At 40.0% G+C, this 23,419-nt stretch overlaps 1 protein-coding gene across 1 annotated transcript in view; it reads right to left on the bottom strand.

Annotated features, from left to right (window-relative positions):
• Nucleotides 1-23,419, bottom strand: part of ADCY2 (adenylate cyclase 2) — a gene marked incomplete at its 3' end in the record, with an annotated part of 224,900 nt that overhangs the window by 115,687 nt on the left and 85,794 nt on the right. The window contains exon 4 of the mRNA XM_081996352.1: nt 5,075-5,224. Coding sequence (XP_081852478.1) covers nt 5,075-5,224 — 150 coding nt within the window. The remainder of the gene's footprint in view (nt 1-5,074; nt 5,225-23,419) is intronic.

The following is a 23,419-nucleotide window of genomic DNA, read 5'->3' as shown; positions in this document are numbered from 1 at the left end:
TGAAACTATGTCAAAAAAAGCAAAACCTGAAACTTTGTAGAAAAACTCTTCTATGTTTGTGAAAATATTAACAGCTTACACTTTAAAATGCATTAATTGAACTTACAGGAATCCACATTTTATATATTAGTTCCAAATAATATATTTCAAATGTTTCTGTTCTTTACTAACAGCCTCAAGTCTCAGAAATGTATGAGGCTTCTCTGTTTTAGATTAATTTAAAAACAATTTTGAAGTATCTCAGTTCTTGTAATGAATGGTATTGCTTCACCATGTTTCAGTGAAAAAATTAAAATCCCACTCAATGATTTGAAACCTCATTCATTTTCATCTGCTACCTGAGTGTTGTTTCTAAAACCATCATTATACTGACTCAGTTTCAAAGACTGCATTTTAGAGAACCCTCTGAACACCAGCACCTTACAAACACCTCCCCGAGATGTTGTAAGAATTTCTCAGTGCATGTTCTCATGTCTCATGATGCAAAGCACCAGAAGAGAGAGAGAAGAGCAATTATGCTAACTGCTTGTCAGCGCTAAGATCTTGCACTCAGCGTTAGTGAGTCATTACCCCTACAAACTGTCAGCCAGACTGTATCAGTGAGACAAATAATGTTATGGAGAGGCTATTTTAAATATATATCTTGAAATAAGGCTGCAAATTAATAGAGGTCAGAATAGTTTCACTTTTTTCTGTTATATACACTGTAAAGATAGAAAATGTGTGTAGAAACACCAAAGTGGGCATTTAAAATACTGCCTTTTGCCACGGGAGTTCAAAAGTTGCTCTCACAACAAAGTACGCTAATGGAAATAACATGCAGAGTGTCCAGTGTTATCTAACACAGCCCTACAAAATCACAGTTGGTTAAGCTGTGGTTCATAACACGCATGAGCATCTACACATCTACACCCGCGGGCGAAGACACACGGTGCAAGCCCAAGCCAAGCCTAAGTATGACACCTATGCAGTAAATCACACGAAACGGGAAAGGCCCTGGGGGCACTGACTGGCCTTACCGAACCTGACCAACCTCACCTGGGCTTCCACCCACAGCCTCTGCCCAAGGCCCTGGAGCCCGGTTTCAGCTCAGCCCCTGCCTGAGCTGTGCTGTAGGAGCTGGCTTGGACCCCGCTGATCGTGGCCCCTGGACTGACTTCGTGGCTCCACCTCAGACCTGGCCAGCGATTGCTGGACCTGACCCTGAGCTGTGCATTGACCTCCTGGTTGGCCTCAGACCTGCCCCATCTCCACAAACTTGCCCGATGTTCTGGGCTCTTGCACAACACTGGCTGCCAGCACTGGGTTTGCCCAGCTCACCTTGTGCCGTGGGACGGAGCCCTGGCTGGTGAGGGCCCTGCCCTGCTGAGAGATGTTACCACTCATGGCTTCCCCTCCCCTTGGGAGCAGCCAGCCTTTGCTGTGCCTAACAGAACCACACAGCAGTGTGGGTACAAGACGTCTAGCTTGTACCTCAGGATATACAAACACACGCATTTCACCAGATACTAATGGACGCTGGTCTCACTTGAGAAGACTGAATTTGGTGTTTCTCTTGAGTTCTTTGGCATAATTGTTCAGTGGTAATTCAATATACTTATCTATTGATACAATCAAAATGGTATTCTCAAAAAGGTTGTTCAAAGACACAAAAAAACCCCAACTGAAAAACAGCAGATGGCTACATCCGTATGAGCCCACTGTCAAACAAAATAAGAGGAACTCCAAGGAGTAACTCAGAAGGTAAACTGCAAATCTTTCAAAAGCAAGTATAAAAGATACAATGTCCATGATCTGGACAGATTTGCAAATTTGGTCTGGAGCTCTAAGCATTTAGAAGCATATCCTATGCTCTGCACTTGTATAAATGTAGCTTCAGTTACTTCTCACTGAAGTAAATTGAATTTTTCCTGTTAAAGAGACACAGAATCAAGGGTCATGCTACAGCCTTTCATAGGCTAATGAAGGCTTTGATCAAACTCAACAGTTTTTAAAATGCACCTGCTCCTACTGTTTCAATGTATCTCAATCCTCTAAAAATAGCCAGCAATATGCTTGACTTGCTCCCTGAATACTAACAATGTGGATGATTTTCTCTATCTGCTTGGCAAATCAAGCAGTATTAAAAGACAGACTAAAGTACATCCACTTCTGCACCAAAGTTTACAGACAAAGAAGTAGACAAAGAACCCTGGGAGAAAAAAACACAACTTATCAAATTAATCCTCATTTACCTTTTCACATTTAAATATCTATCATTCTTAAGTGTGATAATAAAGATGTGCACCTCTTTGTCTTTCTGGTTGGAAAAACTGTGACACGAGATAAAGGACATATTACGGGCTTGAGAGGATAAAGGCTAAAGAAATGTATATAAAAAGATCTGAGGACCTAATGGTTCATCGGAGGTTAGAAGGATCATTAACATTCATAGAATACTTCAGTTTAATGAGTCATTGATCCATCTGTTATTAATCCAGACCTGCAATACACTACTTAGAGGTATGTAGATGTCTTAACTAATTTTATATATTTATTTCTATCAAAACACAAATATGACAGCACATACATATATATATGTTTGAATACTGTGTTCAGTTCTGGGCCCCTCACTACAAGAAGGATGCTGAGGTGCTGGAGCGTGTCCAGAGAAGGGAAACGAAGCTGGTGATGAGGGGGCTGCAGCACAAGTCTTATGAGGAGCGGCTGAGGGAACTGGGGTTGTTTAGTCTGGAGAAGAGGAGGCTGAGGGGAGACCTTATCGCTCTCTACAACTACCTGAAAGGGGGTTGTGGCGACGAGGATGTTGGTCTCTTCTCCCAAGTAACTAGTGATAGGACGAGAGGAAATGGCCTCAAGTTGTGCCAGGGGAGTTTTAGATTTGATATTGGGAAAAATTTCTTCACCGAGAGGGTGGTCAGGCATTGGAACAGGCTGCCCAGGGAGGTGGTGGAGTCGTCATCTCTGGAAGTGTTCAAAAAACGTGTGGATGTGGCACTTCAGGACATGGTTTAGGGAACATGGTGGCACTGGAATTAATGGTTGGACTTGATGATCTTGAAGGTCCTTTCCAACCTTAGTGATTCTGTGATTCTGTGATTCTGTGATATATGTATCAGATTACGTACAATGTCCTTCATTTTTATATAACAACAAAATTCATGAATAAAAGACAACTGTTGGTGCTTTCCATCTTGCTGGGCTCCAGCATATTAGAAACACAACTCCTACGAACCACAAAGAGGAAGAAGCTTCTGGCACAGAATTCCAGATATTTTTGCTTCTCTCCATTTTCAGGTTCTCAATGGTTTTTGAAAGATCTTCAGAAGTGCTAGTAAACCAAAACTACTTACTTATGTCTTTCCATAGAAATTAGCAGTGTTTAGCAAAGAGTACACATTTACAGAAGCCACCAGCTAGCACTATGTCTGTTCTAACTGCTGACTTCTGAAAGCTACTGACTTCATCCTTACCCCTTTGGGTTTACCTGCAGAGTGTGTCCAGCAACACACCCTCCTGGTTCTGGCAGATACACTGATGCATTTCCTACGCCTGTAGGAAAAAGCAACCAATAATAGAAACCTGGGCCCTTACAACTGTGCTCAGGAAGCTAAGAGCTCATGTTCCTCCTGAATAAGAGACACCTTGATGCCTGCTATGAATTATGCTGTTTGATAACCGTTTGCATGCATCCTTCTGGCAGCCGAGGCCTGAGCACAGGGAGCCGTGTTAACCATCTTCTGTAAAGTCACCATGAGCCTAGAAGCCAGCATGTCGACCCCACATCACTGGAGACTCCTCAATCTGGAGTGGTGCTGCTCCCAGATACCTGGCATTGGTTGCCCTGCACCCACTGGAACGAATTTGGAGACACTCCGGCCCATATTTTCAACAGATAGTAAAATGTGCATTGTGTACTACCAGTTATAAAGCCTACTGATCACTGCACACAGATCACAGAGGCCAAGGTAGAAACTTATAAGTGACTACTCTTACACAATGTCTCCTACAATAGTACCTTATGCAGATTTTGCATGTAAACATCAAAACCTGCCTTTACTGTAAAATGTTCTCCTTAGGACTACCTTAAACGTTCTGCAGCAACTTCAGCCAGTATGCAACCCAAGTGCCCAGCAGAATAAAGCTCGCCCTCTGAACACACACCACCTGTTGAAGTCCTGGCAGGGAGTCTCCATTTGCTTTTTCTGCAAAAAAAGTATTGGTGATGGATCTTGAAAACCTTCCTTAAAATGGCTACAGGTATTTGTGAGTCAGACATGACAGCTAAGGTCAGTTGGGACTTACAAGGTGTACATCTGCACTTTTTTGTGACAACAGAAATGTGTCAGCGAAGGCTCTATTCTCTGACCCTTAACAGTTCATAGAAGTTTAAGTCTGATGACCTTCAAAGCAAAATGCACCTATCTTCTTTACTACTTGATGAGCTAATTTGTATTTCAAATTCTCTTAAATGAAGCACCTATCTGTCAGGATGATAGGCACTGTACAGAACTTACAAAGAGAAAAAGAACTATATAAAGCAATCAGAGAAGCCTTTTATTCAGCTGCTACAATAAATGACAGATAGTCTCATTATGCAATTCCCGTAGCTCCTCTTAACATACCTGACCTCTAGAACTGTATCACATGATTCATCAGTATTGTAGTTTCAAGTATTTTTCAAAAACAGTGCAGTAACATCTCCTCACAGTGATTTTGCAGCATTGGTCTTGGGCATGAAGAACTGAAGATGCCCAAAGTGCCCATGTACATCAAATAGCTCATTCAATGATGACAACAAAGGAGACAGTGTCCAAACAGAACCTATATACCATTTCCAACTTTCTTTATCATAAAATATTTTCATAGAAAAGAAGAAAGAAAACAGGTATTTGACAACACAATTATAATAAATTCTTATATTCAGATGAAAATTGTGCACAGCCCTGTTCCAAAGGCTTTGCATATTTCATTAAGTAACTTTAAGTAATTCATTAAGTGTACTTGCATTAGCAAACTGGATTATATAGTGATGAATGGGGCAAAACAGACCCAGACATGGGTGTGAATTTACCTGTTGCCTCTTCTCAAATTCTAACTTGATACGGGATTTGATGCAGTTGCACGTGTCCTGATACGTCTGCTGCAGTGCAAGTTCCATGAGGTGTTTGTGATATGCTCCTGCCAAGTTTCCGCAGATAAAAATGATTACATTTGCCAATATCTAAGGGTTAAAGAAGCAAAAAAAAAGACGTCAGGGATTTTACATAAATAAATTAACAGAATGTAATCCTGACCTGCAATGAAAGATTGCTGCAGGTATGAATACCGCTTTTTTGATTTCTATCAAAGGTTCACCTTTCCAAAAGCCTTCACAATTAGTAGCAAAATCCCAAGCAATACCGTTTTAATTTAGGATTTAATAAGAATGATAATGAACAATATGCTTGCCTACTCAATAAGGCATACACTTTCTGAAAAAGAAAATCAGCTCATGTTCTACATCCACTGCTGAGTATTAATTCGGTGGGATCATGATCTACTGATGTAAAATGATAGCTTCGGCACCTAATAACGTCAGAAGCCATGTTACTGCCACACTCTTTTGGCAAGACATTTTCTTTGGCAGTGCTATATGATTACGGGGTGAAAAGATTCACCTGCATCAGCAGCCTGACTTGCATTTTACCTCAGCCTGGCCCACTACTATCTGTCAGTCAGTTATAAATATTAACATTGGTGACAGTAAGCAATGTTTAAGTAGCGAGATCTGACATGTCTCTACTAAAATATGCTTTTCATCACTACCAAAAAAATGCATATGCCTAAACCGCAAAACTTAATCTATAAGATTTAGGGTCAAACTTACAGCATCAGATGCTCAGTGTACACAACAACACATGACACGAGAAATAAGAACCCTGTTTTATTTATTAATTGTCTGGGACATTTCAGAGAAAGCGAAGAGAGGAGAGAGGCAGGCCTTCCTGGGCTTGACCTTTCAAAAGGACAGGACACTGCGTGGCGATGCGAGCGCTTTCAACTGTTCCCAATTTATTGCTGCAAAAAGAGAGACACATTTACCCACCCTAGCTCACTCGGAGCAGAAGAAACACAGTAAGGAAACTATCTCTTAATTCAATTAAAAAAGATAATATTAAAAGGGATCTCAAGTTGAGACACAGCTGCAGTTTGGTCAGAACGGGTCTCTATCTGTACGGCCCTAGGGTATCACACAGCCTGGATTACAAGCACCACATGATGTTGTAGTACCATAGTCTGGAAGGGAAGGAGAAAGAAAGCAGGCAAAAATTTCATTAGTACTCCACAGTCAATCTAATCATGAGGTTTATGATAGATTTCCCCAGTGGTCATTCACTGGTTGGCTTTGGTGTACCTATGTACCAGGGAATCTTTTCTGAATTGCTAGTAGCGACAGAGACAGAGATGTCAGAAAAGAAGTCCGACAGTACGCTACAGCGATTCAGAGAAAAGAGAAACTGTCCTATTAACAGAAATCCTTCTCCTTGAGGAATACATTTTATTCACAAAAAAAAATGCTTTATATTTTTTTAATTTTTTTTAAAATACTCCTTTATAAAAGGAGTTTTAATGCTCCTTTTATAAATGCACACTTTAAAATGAAAGTTTTAAAGAAATGTTTTTATTTTCCTCACAAATTATAACATCATTACAGGCAATACCTATTCCTCGATCTGTGACATAGCTGAAATCTCACCAAAAAACTAAAAGCGGGAACAGTACGTCTTTGCTGCAAAAAGGAGTGATGTTTTCAGTTTGATAATACTTTTCTTTCTTTCCCTGAAACTTTACAATCATGGCATTATAATGTTTCTAAAAGCAACATCTGAATTCTTAAAATTTTCTAAAATACATAAATGTAAAAACAAGGAGAAAAATCTACATATCTTACTTCATCCAAAGAACCCCTGTTATGAAGTAGAAGGATAAGAAAAAGTTTAAATTAAATATTCCATGGCAGCAAATAATTTAAAAAGCATAAGAGATGATGGTGTACAGAAAAACATTTGCACTCAAAATACTTTCATATTTCCTTATAAACCACAACTGCTTGATTCTGCTTTGATGTCAACAGTATCATAGTACTTAGCAGACATGGATTAGTGAACAACCATCTTGCATGACAGATTACAGCGCAGGGGTGGGGTGTTCCAACTGGCAACCACTGCTGGTTTTTGAAATGAAATTATGAAATTAGAACAAATGCCTGAAAATAAAGATTGCTGAGCATAGAAAATTCTCAGATATGCAGCAGGAAGGTTTAGTAACAAAATGAACACTGAATTGAAATCAATGGTGTGCTGTCATAATCTCTATGTACAGATCATTGTTGAAAAGCCGCACACAAACTTACTAAATGTATTGTCCAGCTTCATAAAGTCACAGACTATTTAAAGCAAAACTTCAGGAATATAAACAATCAAAATTAAAAAAAAAATACTGTGATGGGTAGATGGAGGAGTAAATTATCAGTATCATCTTCACAGCCGTAGAAAAACAGATCACAGTTTTATGACTGAACTAGCTGAAGTGAGAAAATAGATGGAAACAAGTGACTGACAGGCAAGGAAGCTAATTAACCAGGCTTTTCATATCCTCAGTGGGGTAATTCAGCCCACATGAAGCTCTGTGCTGGCTCTGAATTAGGCTGTTCAAAGACAACTCAGAATCTCAGCCATTGCCATTCTTAGTGTAGATGTAACACATAAGTGTATAAGTGAATATGTAGATAGAAGCTGTGTTCAAAACATCATTAGTTCTTTTGGCTAGCACGGAGTTCATTCAGAAATGTGTCACTAGGGCATTAACTTAGAAAAAATTTCCAAGAAACGGATTAACTGGTTTCTAACTCAGACTAACAGATTTTTTGCCTGTATGAAGTCTGGCTTGAGTGATTATTTCTGCATTTGTCACTGAAGAGTTACTGAGTGAAATACATACTGTTAATAGACTGTTCAATGGAAAATGCAATTAACATTACTAAACAAAATAAACAACATACATACTTCTTGATGAGTATCTCTCTTCTCCTAAGTCTTGCATTTTCTTCTGAACTGCGGTACAGTTTCAACACGTGAGCTGGAGACAAGCTCCATCCCAGGTTTGCTCTAAAGTCTTACAGGCATTCTCCCAGAAGGAACAGGTTTAAAGTTTTCCTCAGTCCAAAACAATTAAGGGTGCTTCCCACTTCCTAAATAAGTACTCTAATCAGTCTGAAACCATACAAAAAGTTCCTCCTGTTCAGGAACCTGTTCTGAGAAGACCCCACCTGGACTGAAGTACTTGGAACGAAATCCTGAGTCAGACCAGTGTTCTACCTTGTCATTTCTCTAGGCTAGGACTCTGCAGCTCTTTCTCTTTTCCTCTTTTTTTTTTTTCCCGCTCCCCATCCCATGCCTCCCTCCCCCAAAATGAATGTTGGATAATAACAGGTGTGGTGGATCTTCTGGTAAGAAACTCTGCATCTTGCTGCGAGAGCTCCAATCACCTATGCAGATAAAACTGTAGCCAAGAATGTCTGTAAGAAAACTAAGGGGCACCTGAATAGACTGCACAACAAGGTCAGGACTTCTGCCATGGAGGCCAAGCCTGAGCTGTGGAAAAGGGTGTAACTAACGATGGTAACTCAACAGCAGAAAAAGGCCAGGGTGACCTCAATGACAGTGTCGCATGAACCTAGTTCATCTCCTTTACAAACATTGTATTAAAAAAACAAAACACCACAACATATGTAAACTCTAGTACGCTCCCACTCTATTCACCATACGGGAACACTCAGAACAGAAGTTCTAACCTCTCTGTACAGCCTGTGGAGAGGCAAGTCCATCTCCTGGGCCATGTGCACCCCTTTAGATATATCCATTAAGTGTACACTGTGGTGAAGTTTCTGCTTAATCAATTCAATGTCTACAGAAAGTGATCTAAGTATGAGTCAAAAATTAATGCAAAGAACACCAAGATACCACCGGGAAGTATCTCTAGGTACTCCAAGTACAGCTTGTACCTCTAATCATTCAAGGAACATTATCATGCCTGATCTCTCTTCTATCTCTTCTGACCTACAGAAAACTGTATACACTTCCAGAAAACTGTATGCACTTCCAGGCATTTTCTAAATTGTATTTTTACATTCAAACACATGTATTTTTCAGTAACCTCATGTCTAGTACTTAACTATCAAAATAGACTTATTTAAAAGCAAATGAAGACAAAGTTAAGTAGCTATGACTAATTTCTCAAGAAAGTGCTAAAGTTCAATGAGTTGCTCAAAAAAACATAGTATATTCTACAGAAGTTCAATTGATGAAAGCTTCCTACAGTGGTATATGTATACAAGGAAGTACTATGCTATATAAAAATAAAAGAATTATAGGCTGCTGATTCTGAACTGAAGCATAAGTAATTTGCTAAATATCTTAGTAAATGCTGTTCAAATACTGAATATAAAAATCAGAGTTCTCTACAGAGTCTCCCTATGTGGAAAGCCTGCAGTTTATGAGTTATTTTGTTGCACTTCTTTCTTCTTAGAGATTGTACAGATCCTTCCTGCAGTTCTTTCATGAACATAATTTTTACCAAAAAGAACCCCAACACAAACAATTAATAACTTTTTTAATAGTTATATTCCACTTCTGGATAAGAAAGCTGAGGAAATGGAAGATTAAGGGTGGGCAAGAAAGGCTATAATTTATAACACCTGCATTGAAATTAATGGGAGAAAAAAGAATTCTTGTGTCACTGCCAAGGTGCAAATTCTTCAGCTCTGTAAAGATGAATTGCCTCTCCCCCCATTTGATCTTTCATTTGATGGTTTGTGGTGTGACTAGCCAAACTAGGGAACAAGCCTATACTTCTTTGGAACCTGTACAGCTTTAGACTCAGACAAAATTCAGCTAGCAAGAACAACGTTGGGTAAAAACGGAAAAGCAGCACTTAAGAAGGAAGTGCTTAGCCACCATGTAAACTGGTCATTCACATGGTCACCAGGTACTATGCCATGTACTAAGTCTGGATTGATAGGGATTTGTATCCTTTTGCCCATTTATTTCCTTACTTATACAACACTTCCGACTCCTCAAACACGCCAAAAATTGTTATAACTGGCCTAAAACTAGTGATCAAGTGGTGCCTCGTCCATCAGCTGCTGTTACACAGTGCAACTGGCCTTTTCCTATACTTGTCTTAGTGAGATCACTAAGTTGGGGTCTCTATCATGAAAGCTTCTGTCTTTAATAAAACAATATAGCAATCTTTTGGATTTCTATTTCTGTTTCAGAGCTGATGGGGAAAGTTCATGAATTAAAGTTATTTGGGTACAGAACATGACAGGTTGACAGACAGATGGAATATGGGCAACTGCAGACTTACCTTCCCAGGAATTAAGAGTAAAAATCAATTTCTTTAGTGACTGTAACATTATATTTAATACTCTGAAAGGTAAAATGTATTTAAATCCTTAAATGAAGGCCACAACAAGAACACATTACGGATGAAGAGAACAAACAGGAAGCTCCAGTAGCCTCAAACCCTTTGTTTATATCAAGGAGGATCTCAAATGTTTTTCAGAAAGATAAGCAGAAAAATAAATTCCAATTTTGCAAGAAATTACTCAATTAAAAAAAAGACAGCACCCCAAAACCCAACAACCTAAGAGTTTTCAAAGTAACTGGGAATCAATAAGAAAATAAGAGTTTTAATTCCTCATTATTCCAGACATCAGCAAACTGCTCCAGATTTTCAGTGCTAAAATAAAGTCGGTAAAAAGTGCCTTTGTGGAAGGGGAATTGATGTTATTTTACAAGCCCGGAAGTTGTGACACTGTCTTCTAATTTGTATGTGTAATTTTCTTTGTAGCTTTTGCAATCAGAGCATTGTGGACACCAGCAGGATACTCTTTTTCTGTAATATCTATGTTATTTGATGTGATTTTCCTTTTATCATTATTACAGATTTAAGTTTCTTGTAGCTCCAGGCTGTTCTGTGGAATGACTGGATTTATTTTATTCAGCTCTGTACATACACAGAGCCTATCTGTATGCCAGCGTAGATGAAAACCAATCATAACTGTAAGCTCTTGAATCAAAACCAGGAAAAATACACTCGAAAAAAGAATCAGAGTTATGGTCCCTTTAGATCACTTCTGTGTAATGCACATAATCAATATAATTAACTATAATTAATGACTCTCCATATGCTGAATCTAAAGTAGTATTTTGCCAGAGGGGAACTCATACTCTCTTCGTTCAGAAGGAACCAGACAGCCCCTACACTCCCCTTCCTGCCTGCAGAGAGGTCTTTTTGTGTTTACATGTGTCTCTGGGATCAGCGAATCATAGAATAAGAGAATTGTTTAGTTTGGAAAAGACCTTCAAGATCATCAGGTCCAACTGTTAACCTAGCACTGCCTAGTCCACCACTAAACCATGTCCCTAAGCACCACCTCTACATAATTTTATTTCTTTACTACTAAAACTGCTCAAACACATTTGATATACAATTAATTGAAATAAACAAACAAACAAATTCAAACCTATTCAGATATATATTTAGGTAAAACTAACAGCAACTTTGGGTTTGGCTTGAATTTTGGAAGCAGAATCTGTAAACAACTGATACTCTCATCCACCTCAAAAACTAAAATGTTATCCCAAAAAGACTGAGATTCATTGTTAGGTCCTGGATCTGATATAGCAATGGGTACTAGTGTGCTATTACAAAAAAAAAAAAAAAAAAAAAAAAGACATTTAATACCATAAAATTTTAACAGCTTACTTAAAAAATGGGCTAATACATCAATCTTCAATATATTACAGAAATAGTCCCATGTCTGATTTTTTAAATACCCTCAGTCTTTTCCAAGAAATAAATCTCCTTCACTCTTTAAAAATAAAGATTAAAATCTGTAATATAAATGTATTTACTTACAGGACCAGCAATACACTACCAAGTTAAATGTGTAACGGTAGATTTCTCCTTCCTTTCCCTCAGCATTATTACTAGGCTCCCTCTCCTTTACTATCTACCAGTTTTCATGAAGTTTATTTCACATTACTATCTAACAGTCTTCATGAAATTTCTTCATATATTATATATCTCTAAACATCTCCGTTACTGGCAAGTTCTACAGAAATTAAACAATAGGTTCCAAAGCAACCAGGAGAAGGGAGGACAAACAGACAAATGAACTGACAATCACATATGTACTCTTTATTAAGGTACTAAATTCTGGCATGCCTAACTGGAAATGAGATTACCCTCAAAACCATAATGATGATTTCAGCTTACTTCCCCAATTGCTGTAGTTTATACTGTGTGTAACTGCACTGCACACTACAAATGTTACATACTCCCAGTTACCAACATATAACAAAATTAAAAATCAATGGGCAGTTTAGTATTACATGAATAAATTACAGTAAGAACATATACTCAATATAATTTTTCTATTGCATTGCAAACTGGTGGCAATTAATACATGTTTTAATCTAATTGATAGACAACAATAATTAGACATTTTGAAATAGTATTTTTTATGATCTCTAACTAAATGGAATTATGATTTATGTAAGAATGTTTTTCTTAGGTAATATTTTTCTCTGTCAGTATTCATAATGAACTGCATAGGATTTTTAATAGGAAATATTCCTCAAGTATTTGTTCTGCTTGTCTGATGACCATGACAAACTTTTATCGCGTTCATTTTTCATAATTTGGCAGCCTGTGCTAGGAAGCAGTGGTCTTGGCTATGTATTTCGATATGGAGCGGAAGGGAGAATAACTGAGGAAAGTGATGACTTACAGACTTGGATTAAACTGATTCCAGAATGTCCTCAGAGCCAAAGTTTTTAATGATGACACTCTTATATGTGTTTGTAATGGTTTTTAAGACCTTAGTTACCATTTTGAAATATACTGAGATCTCCAATCAGCATTTGGCTTAATTCTTAATTGGAAGGCATCTAACAAGAAAATATACTTTCAGAAAACCTTAAAGTTCAATTTTCTGGTGTCAGGTAAATGCTATCAAGAGTCAGAAAGTTGGGAGAAAGGAAGTACTTAATTTGGTTTACACTCAGGAAGGAATAAAGTAACTATTAAAACCTCTTCATGCTGATGCTGCTGCTACCAACTCATTCATCTCTACACAGAAGATACCATTTTCTCTCCTTCATGCCTCAAAATTGCCAAGATGCTATTAGTCAGGTCAGGATTTCAAGGCCAAAGCCTTAGTGTGAAGCATGTTGGACACCCTGAACCAGCTTTTTCTAAATCATACGGTTTGTGGGGATACATTCTAATACCTCAAAAGCTTCTCAGCTCTCTAGAATGGGCACTCATTATTTCCACTTTGAATATCCCCATCTGATCAGAAAACGCTGCTATCCCATTATTCACCACCTTCTGCTGAAAAAGGTTTTCAATCTACTCTCGTCTTCCGGGAAGTGACAAAATTGCAGCCAGGAGCCACCAGTTACCTAATAGCTCTAAAAAAGCACACAAACTGACTCCTTTCCTTCCCCCCTCCCATTGCTTTTTGGACATGTCTATAAGCTGTGGGATGCTGAAGAACACCACAAGCTAACCTAAGCTCTTCCTCCTCTCCCTCTCAAATTCATTCCAGCACAAGTTTATTACTCCGCACAGAACTTCTCTCCAAGCAGCTTTCGGAGACGGACTGCAAACAAATGCAGCTTATATATCCATACACAAAGTTGAAGAACTTAGTATTTGGGTACTGGTGTCACAGGAGGCCAGTACAGCTGCTAATTCAGTGACTTATGTTTTGCCAGATCCTAACAAAAACTGACACGCTTTCTCCCTTTTTTTCTACACATAAATCTGATTAAGATGTTCCAAGACTCCAAACAACAGGGTTCATGGTAAATAGCTACAGACACTGTAATAGAAGACTTCAAAATGACCAGGCAGGATTTACAAGGTAGACTCCAGTCTCTGAATAGCCAGATGGGCAACACCAGTAGGTCTGGCTTCCACAAGAGCACAAAGACAGGTTTGGCCCTTGCCATCAGGACTTCTTGAAGCAAAAAGATGAGAAATAATATGATCAGCACCTCACAGGAGAGCTCTTTGAATGCTGGCCCCAAGTCAGCATGAGGGGAGCCTCATGTGAGGGTCACAAAATAGGACAGGTAGAAGACACCTAAACCCTTCATTGCTTAAAATGCCAGAAGAGGGACAAAATTAGTAATGGCTTAAAGTGCCAGAAGAGGATTGCAATGAGTAAGGAACTTTGCTTCCTCTGGTCAAGGCTTAAAAATTCCTGCTTTGGGTTTTGTTAGTGTTCCTTAAATCAGTCACTTTGTTTAGACTTTTTAGTTGGTTGCTCCAGGGTTTCTTTTGGTTTGCAGTTGTGTACACATTCAACATTGTGACTTTCTTTTGTCTTCGTGCAGATTTCTTCATCTTCCTCCATCTCCACTTGTCCAATTCTGTAGCAGAAGAAAGATATACGAGTTTGCACTGTGCAGTTATAGATAAGTGTCCACAGGGATAACACAAAAGTGAAGAGCTTCAAAATGATCCTTCACAAGGCACTCTCCAGTAAAAGCAGGCAGCAGCAAGAGTAATGGCTGTTAGAGACAGCTAGCTGGGCAGCACTGAAAAAAGATTTGAGAGGCTGGGTCAGTCCTGGAATCCTGAACCAGTGTGAAGAGAGGCACAAGTTGTGCATGAGGCAACCATCGTTAGCAAGGCAAACGCAGACCCAGATGCAAAGCAAAATAACAACGAATAGAAAAGGAATTTATTCTTGACAGAAAATAAATATGTTTTACTCTTGTTCTGTTCCTACTCCGAAAGAATCTTCATTAAAACTACTTCATAGGCTGACAAAAAAAAAAAAAAACAGTTGTATGCCTTTTTTTTTTTGGTGTTTTGTGGAGCTGCCAGCATTGCCTGTGTGGCTGAGGGCAGATGTATCCCCACTGCAGTTACATATGTGTATAGATGTTTCTGTAGTTAACACTGTGCTGAACATACTTAGTGCCTGCCAAATAACCGAAAAATGTTTGCAGAAAATGCACTAAGGCAGTGCACACTAACTGTATAAGCACTGCTACAGAGCCCCAGAGATTATTTCCTGGAAAAAGTATTTTTTCCTCCAACAAAATCTCAATATTCTTACTTTCATCCCACTCTGGTTTGGGAAGCTACAGCCTCTCAGTTAATATGAAAATGTCTTTTGGTGTCTGACTTTATCCTAAAGAGAGAAGATAATAAAAATGAAGCGCTCTCTTTGTTAGCAAGAGTTTACCACAGAAAAGGGTCTTCATTAGTTCTGAAACTGGAGAAGGATTCTGAGCCAATGTCTTACCTACAACAACATGACAAAAATCAACAATATTATATCAAGAATGAATGTGGTTCTCTCTTGTTAACAAAATGGCATTTTTTTCCAAAAGCAATCTGCCATTTCCACATCAAAAACTGTCTTTTGATTTATATTCTTCCCACATTTGCATACCACACAATTCAGATCAATAGATTTTTCTTTGTCTTTTCTAAATCAGAATGCCTGGAAATGGTCTCAGATGCAAAAGATCCAGCATACTATTTTCTCATTAAGTTATTAGAGACCTCAGTAGAGCTCCAGTTGAAAGTCCAATTCAAGGACATGATGAGATGCAACCACAAGAACTGAGAGAGTTTGCTGATGTCACTAAAAGGCCACTCTCAATTATCTTTAAAAGCTCATGATGATCAGGGGAGGTTCTTGAGATCTTCAAGAAAACAAATGTCACTCCTGTCTTCAAGGAAGATAACTTCACCTTGATCCCTGGGAAGGTGATAGCGCAAATCCTCCTAGAAGACATTTTCAACCCTATGAAGGACAAGAAGGTGACTGGGATTAGCCAGCATGGTGTTATGAAGAGGAAATTATGCCTGAACAACTTGGCAGCCTTATGTTATGACATGAGAGGATGAAGAGAGGGTGGTGTATTAAGCACAGTCCCTAGACTTTGAGCTAGGGACTTTAGCGGGAGCCTTTAGCTCCTGCCTGAGCTGTGTTGGAGGAATGCTGATCTCCAGTTAAGCTATGCCCGACCACAGATGACCTTGATCTAGACCTCAGCCTGTGAACCGACTTGACCTCAGCCCTGCCTTGTCACTGTGGATGTGCCCAGCAACTGCTGGACATGACCCTGACCTATGGATTGACTTTCTGGTTTGACCTTGCACCTTTCTCCTCACCATGATTTTGCCTTATGATCTTGACTCTTGGATGAACCTGGTTACTATCTCTGGGCTTGCCTTGCTCAGGTGCTGTGGGACTGGGATCTGGGCAGTGAGGCCCTGGCCATGCTGCCTTGTCCCTTACCTGCTCCCTTTCAAAGAGCTCAGGCCTTCCTCAGCCCTGAGCCAAGCACCATGGAGCTTCTGAAGAAAGCCATGAGTCAGCATGACAAGACAAATGATTTTGACTACCTGTAAGAAAAAGGTTGTATGATCATTGAATGACAATTTTCAGAGTTGCATCTTCTTGTACCATTTTATACTAAGTCGCAGACACACCGTTGCACTGGCAATATAACCACTTCACATGTTACTCTGAAAAGAAATGCCATTCAATTCACGCCAGTTTCATTAAAAGAATACGATTCACCTAAGAATTTCAGTTCACTGCCTTCAAGATTTTCAAGCAATTTCATTTGATTCAGTATCAAAAATATAATCAGTGCTTCATAAACAAAAAATGACAGGGAAGAGTGAGTTTGTGAGATACAGTTCTATTTGCTAAACATTATAAGAGCATACGAACTCAGGAACAGGACATAACGTGAACACTACCTGTTCACTTTCTATAGTGTAGATACATCAGCAGTAACATTCTGGCCAATTAACACACCAAGTTTCACCCATGTTCCATGCAAGTATCCTTTGTTTACTAAACAAAAATGCATTGAATCATTAATAGCTTTTAAAAACATAATTTACAATTACTGCAATTATACACCAGGAGCATTTCATGTGGATTAATGCTTAAGAGTGGCCTCTATATCATAATTTCTAGAATATACCAATGTCCACAAATTTGTTCTTCAATCATTGCTTTCATATATGCTTTCATGAATAAAAAGTTATACCTGTGCATCAACTTGGACAATAAATTATTTAAACTGCACAGATGACATAAGATTGGGAACTGTAGGCAACCCAGGAGACTCTTGAAGTACATGGAGGATAGCTTCCTATGCCAGGTAATGTGTAGTCCTACCAGAGGGGATGCCATACTGGACCCGTTGGTCACCAATGCACGTAAGCTAATTGGTGACATCAAGATTGGAGGCAGCCTGGGCTGTAGGGATCATGCACTGGTGGAGGTCACAGTCCTGAGGGACATGGGGCAGGGGAAGAGTAAAGTCAGGACCCTGAACTTTAGGAAAGCAAAATTCCAGCTCTTCAGGGAGTCAGTCAATAGGACCCCCTGGGAAACTGCCCTCAGGGGCAAGGGAGCAGAACAGAGCTGGCAGATCTTTAAGGATGCTTTCCGTAGAGTGCAAGAGCTCTTGATCCCCAGGTGTACAAAATCAGGAGGGAAGACAAGAGACCAGCATGGCTGAGTGGAGACCTTCTGGGCAGACTAAAGGGCAAGAAGGAACTGCACAGGCAGTGGAAGCAGGGACAGGTATCCCGGGAAGAGCACCGGGACGCTGTCTGGTTGTGTAGGGATGGGGTCAGGAGGGCCAAGGCATGGCTGGAGCTGAACTTGGCAAGGGATGCAAAGAATAAGAAGAAGGGCTTCTACAGGTATGTCAACCAGAAAAGGAAGGTCAAAGAAAGCATACCCCCCTTGATGAGCAAGGCTGGCAAACTGGTAACTATGGATGAGAAGAAGGCTGAGGTACTGGATGTCTTCTTTACCTCAGTCTTCACCGGCAGTGTCTCTTCCCACACCTCTCAAGGGGATGGACTGCAAGATGGTGACTGGGGGAGCAAAGTTTTTCCCACTGTGAGGGAAGACCTGGTTCGAGACCACTTGAGGCACCTGAACATGCACAAGGCTATGGGACCTGATGAGATGCATCCCAAAATCTGGAGGGAATTGGCTGATGCAGTTGCCAAGCCCCTCTCCATGATACTTGACAAGTCCTGGCAGCCAGGTGATGTCCCTGAAGACTGGAAAAAGGGAAACATTGCACCCATTTTTAAAAAAGATAGCAAGGAGGACCCTGAGAACTACTGACCTGTCAGTCTTACCTCTGGGCTGGGAAGATCATGAAATAGATCTTCCTAGCAGCTATGCTAAGTCACATGGAGGACAGGGAGCTGATTCAAGACAGCCAGCATGAATTCACCACGGGCAAGTCCTGCCTGACCAACTTAGTGGCCTTCTGTGATGAAGTGACCACATCATTGGACAAGGGAAGAGCTATGGATGTCTATCTGGACTTCCCTAAGGCCTTTGACTCAATCTTCCACAACATCCTTCTCTCTAAATTGGAGAGATATGAATTTTGATGGGTGGAATGTTGGGTGGATGAGGAATTGGTTGGATGGTTGCATCTGGAGGGTAGTGGTCAAAGGCTCAATATCCAGATGGAGATCAGTGATGAGTGGTGTGCCTCAGGGGTCCGTACTGGGACCAGTACTCTTTAGTATCTTCATCAATGACATAACGGGATCAAATGCAGCTGCAGCAAGTTTGCAGGTGACACCAAGCTGAGTGGTGCGGTTGACACGCTTGAGAGACGGGATGCCATCCAGAGGGACCTGGACAAGCTCGAGGAATGGGCCCATGTGAACCTCTTGAGGTTCAACAAGGCCAAGTGCAGGGTCCTGCACCTGGGTCAGGACAACTCCTGGTATCAATACAGGTTGGATGATGAAGGGATTGAGAGCAGCCCTGCCAAGAAGGACTTGGGGGCACTGGTGGATGAAAAGCTGGACATGAGCCAGCAATGTGCGGTCATAGCCAAGAACGCCAACTGTATTCTGGGCTGCATCCAAAGCAGCGTGGCCACCAGGTTGAGGGAGATTATTCTGCCCCTCTACTCTACTCTGGGGAGACAACCTGGAGTCCTGTGTCCAGCTCTGGAGCCCTCAGCACAGGAAAGACACGGACCTGCTGGAGCGGGTCCAGAGGAGGGCCACAAACATGATCAGAGGGATGGAACACCTCTCCTGTGAGGACAGGCTGAGAGAGTTGGGGTTGTTGAGCCTGGAGAAGAGAAGGCTCTGGGGACACCTTCTTGCAGCCTTCCAGTACTTGAAGGGGGCCTATAGGAAAGATGTGGACAAATTTTCTAGCAGGGCCTGTTGTGATAGGACAAGGGGTAATGGTTTTAAACTAAAAGAGGGCAGATTTAGACTAGATATAAGGAGGAGATTTTTCCCAATGAGGGTGCTGAAACACCGGCACAGGTTGCCCAGCGAGGTGGTAGATGCCCCATCCCTGGAAACATTCCAGGTCAGGTTGGATGGGGCTCTGAGCAACCTGATGTAGTTGAAGATGTCCCTGCTCACTGCAGGGGGGTTGGACTAGATGGCCATTAAAGGTCCCTTCCAACACAAACTGTTCTATGATTCCATGTTTGCAAACAACAGTGATAATGTTACTACATATATATATTTAGACATTATAAATGCTACATTTAGTTTGGGAAAACAAAGAGCCTATTTATAATTTGAAAAGATGAAGTTCTAAAACTGCCCCCAAAAAACATACCTAATCTCAAATATTTTTAAATGATCACACACTTAATACTGCTGTGAAGAAACACTAAAATCTTAAAAAGCAAATCACTTATAAAGTATTCATTTATGAATAATGGTTGTTTCATCTTGAATCAAAACACATTCTGATTAAAAAGAATTGCTTTATTAGTTTGGTAAAAGCTTAAACAAAACATCATCTTAGCAAACAATGAACTCTGCCACCATATACTAAAAGACAGAAAATACAAATTAGTTGCACAGCCTGCAACTAATGAGCACAACTGATAGCTGCGAGACACTGGTGTGTTACAAGTTGTACCACATACCCATTAAAGGTGGATCTGCACGGCAAATGGCTCACCACAAAACCGCAAGACCAAAAACCAAAGTTTAAGGCCTTAGAAAACATACTTCTTTGACCCAGGACACAAGACTCAACCGTAAAGCAGTGGTCATTGATCACCGCCAGCACACTACGGCATTGTGTCCTAGCAACCCCTCCCAAATTAGATCACGTGCTCCAGTGCAGGTAACTCTCAGTTCCATTACCGCTCCCCTCCCCTTCATCCTCCTCTCAGATGTCCTTTGGGATGTCACAGAGAACATGCTGGGATGCCGCTACCCGCTGTGGGACATAGCTATAGCTGTACACCATGGTCAGCCGCTTTTGTTTTGAGATAACGCTGTTTGCGGCATACAAAACACTCTCTTACAGAAGGGTTACTCCAGGATCATGAGTATAGTATGTTTTTTCCCCTAGAATTTCCTGTAGTTAAAGCTCAAAAGAATCTTTTATAATGTCAAATACTAAAAAAGGTTACAAAATCACTTGTTTTCAACTGCAGTACCCAGAAGATCATCATCTTGAAAGTGTTTATCTCCAGAATTTTTCTGGAGGTAAAAATTACTAATTGTTGTCTTCTAAATGGAGGTAGAACTGAGGTAGCAAAACTGCATTTGAAGCATATGTAGACACCACGCAGTCACTTTTCCTGCGCAGGTAGCTTCAACCTTGTGTTACCTTCCCACCCTACAAAAATAACAGTAAGACTTTGGCGAGTAAGCCTGGAGTAAAATTACCTTTGCTTACAAAGAGCATCAAGGCTGTACTGCTACTAAACCTTTATGTTTTGCTTCCTTTACAGATAATCCAGGCATTCAATGGGTAAAAATGAGGGATGTCAGGTATGTTTTAAAAGGAGCTACTATACTAGCTGGGTTCCAAGAGCAGTTTTAGCTGCAGATTATAGGCAGGGAAATGACACTACCTGGTGTTTGTGATGGGCACACACCTATTAAATGTCAGAAGAGAGGGGGACAAACAGTGGTCTATTCAGGTTTTTAAAATCAATAGTCAAAGATAGCTGAAAAAGACATAGTAAGTTCCTCCAACCTTTTAAAATACTGTAAGTTTTACTGGCATTTTTTCAACACTTCTTGCTAGTGAACAATTGCTATATGTGTTCAATAAACGATTAAATGAATGGAGCTTAAAATAAGATTTTTTTTTTAAAAAACAAATGCCACAATAATTGGAGAAGAATCAAGCAAAGAGCTGAGCAGGAATTAAACTAGTAAGAAATAAAACCAGAGTTAGAACAGTTCATTAATATATTTAATGACTATGCATTAAAAGCAAATTAAAATTGATTCTAAAAGCATCTCAAAAAAGATCTAGCTGGGTTTAATGAACTTTTATTCAGCAGTCTATTCTTTCATAAGTTCTTTGTATATTTGTCTTCTATTTTATGTTGTAGGCAATATTAATCTGATTTTTAAATGAACCTCTACCAGTCCTTCAACATTAATTTAATATTCAATACGGAGCTCATCAGAAGCAACATGCTCAATGGGTAAATCCAAACAACCACCAGTAGTCAATTCAAACAAAAATAAAATAAAAAAAATCCACCTCACAGCCCAACACATTTTCATTTAATATCGTTAAAAACACATCTAAAAATAAACAAACTACCGCAGAGTAGCTGGAAGTCCATTGAAAATTTCTATTATGGATGAAAGAAAAGATTAGTCTCCTACCATAACCAGACACTAATATCAGATGATAGATAATTAAGGACTGAAGTACAAAAGGAATAGAAGGAGTAATGCAACTAAATATACAGAACAAAGAGTGAAAAAAATTTGTTAGAATTACTGAGAAATTATCTCACAGTAGAAGAAATGTAAGAAATTTTAAAATACAGAAATTATTTCATTCATTAGATTAGCTTCGGTTTTACTCATACTTGGAAGAAATACTCAAAGCAAATTAACTGCCTTAAAGACAATGCTCAGATTGAAACGTGATGCTGACCAAGGTGGTTATAAAAACACCAAGAGTGTCACGGACATGTTTAAGAAAATGCCTTACAGTTATACACATGGCTGTAGGATGAATCCTGGATTCCAAATGTCTTCCAAAAGTAATGCTTTGTTTTACGTAAATTTTATTTATGCTTTCCACATTTGATATTGTCAGCTTGTTTTAATGGCTTGATATTCAAAATATCAAACATATTGTATCCCTCCCCCATCAAACAATCTCTTGTCTCCACAAGTCCTTATTTGTCAAAGAAAATTAATGACCTTACATCCACGACAGGAAAAGTAGAATAAAATGAGCGAACTACAGAGCTGTGAATCATCTTGCTCAGCATGATGTGACGGGGCGCAGCGGTGCCTGCCGCCTGGTGGGGTAAGGGAGCTGGAGAGGGGGTGCCTAACAAGGAGAGTGCCCTCTCCTCTCGCCCTGTGAGCCCCAGGCGGTCTGCCCAGACCCCATGCCAGAGTGGGTCCCCAGGCAAGGAAGAAATTACAGGCTGCACAAAATAGCATGTGATAGAGGAACTGCAGGGGGGGAGCAAAAAACCCAAACACAAAAGGGAGAGTAGGTGGCAAATGACTAAGTCCCATGTGCTGCATTTTAGACAAGACATGCCTGTTATTGCTGTTAAAAATAAACAAATTGAATACTCCAGATTTGTCTCCCATCTAGCGTGTTTACGGTAGTTACAGGAACTTCCATTGTATCACAGGAAATGTTTCCATAACTGAGGAAATTTAAATCACATTTGAATAAAGACGTTTTGGAAACAAATTAATCGCATGTCTTTTATCTTGACTACACTGTGCTCCGTTGCTCGTTTTTTGAGGAACTACTGCAGCAGGGACCTATCAAATAGTGTGTGACGTTACCTGACACGTGGTGATTTGGTCTTTAATTAAGGTCAGCATGACCTAGATCATAGCAAACATCTCCAAATCTTAATTCTGATGGGAAAACCCATTCATGAGGTAGAATCAAGTTTCCTCTACGTGAAGAGAAACAAATCAATCTGTATTTTAAAGCGTGGGTATAGTGGCGTCAGAGTGGATACAGAGAGGCTCTTCAGAAGCTCCATGACAGATAAGCAGAAACAGATTCTGCTTTTCTTCTTTTTGCGCTGCTTCAAAGGTTATCAACAGCAAACACCATCAACGCTCACTGCATGGTGGGCGGGAGCCAGAAACCTTTATGAGAATTATCAGGTGAGGAACATAATATTGATCTGACCAATACTCACAGGCGTCTGCCTAAGATTACTTCTTTTTTTTCCCCTGGTTATCAATCATTTCTATGTAAGTCTGTATTCAGAGCCCAAATAGCCTATTCTGAAGCCTCTGTCAGTCTTCAGACCAGAAGGCCCACACAGCACCG

This window comes from Phaethon aethereus (genome assembly GCF_964289735.1).
Source record: "Phaethon aethereus genome assembly, chromosome: 2".
Lineage (NCBI taxonomy): Eukaryota > Metazoa > Chordata > Aves > Phaethontiformes > Phaethontidae > Phaethon > Phaethon aethereus.
This window is presented reverse-complemented; position numbering and strand designations above follow the sequence as displayed.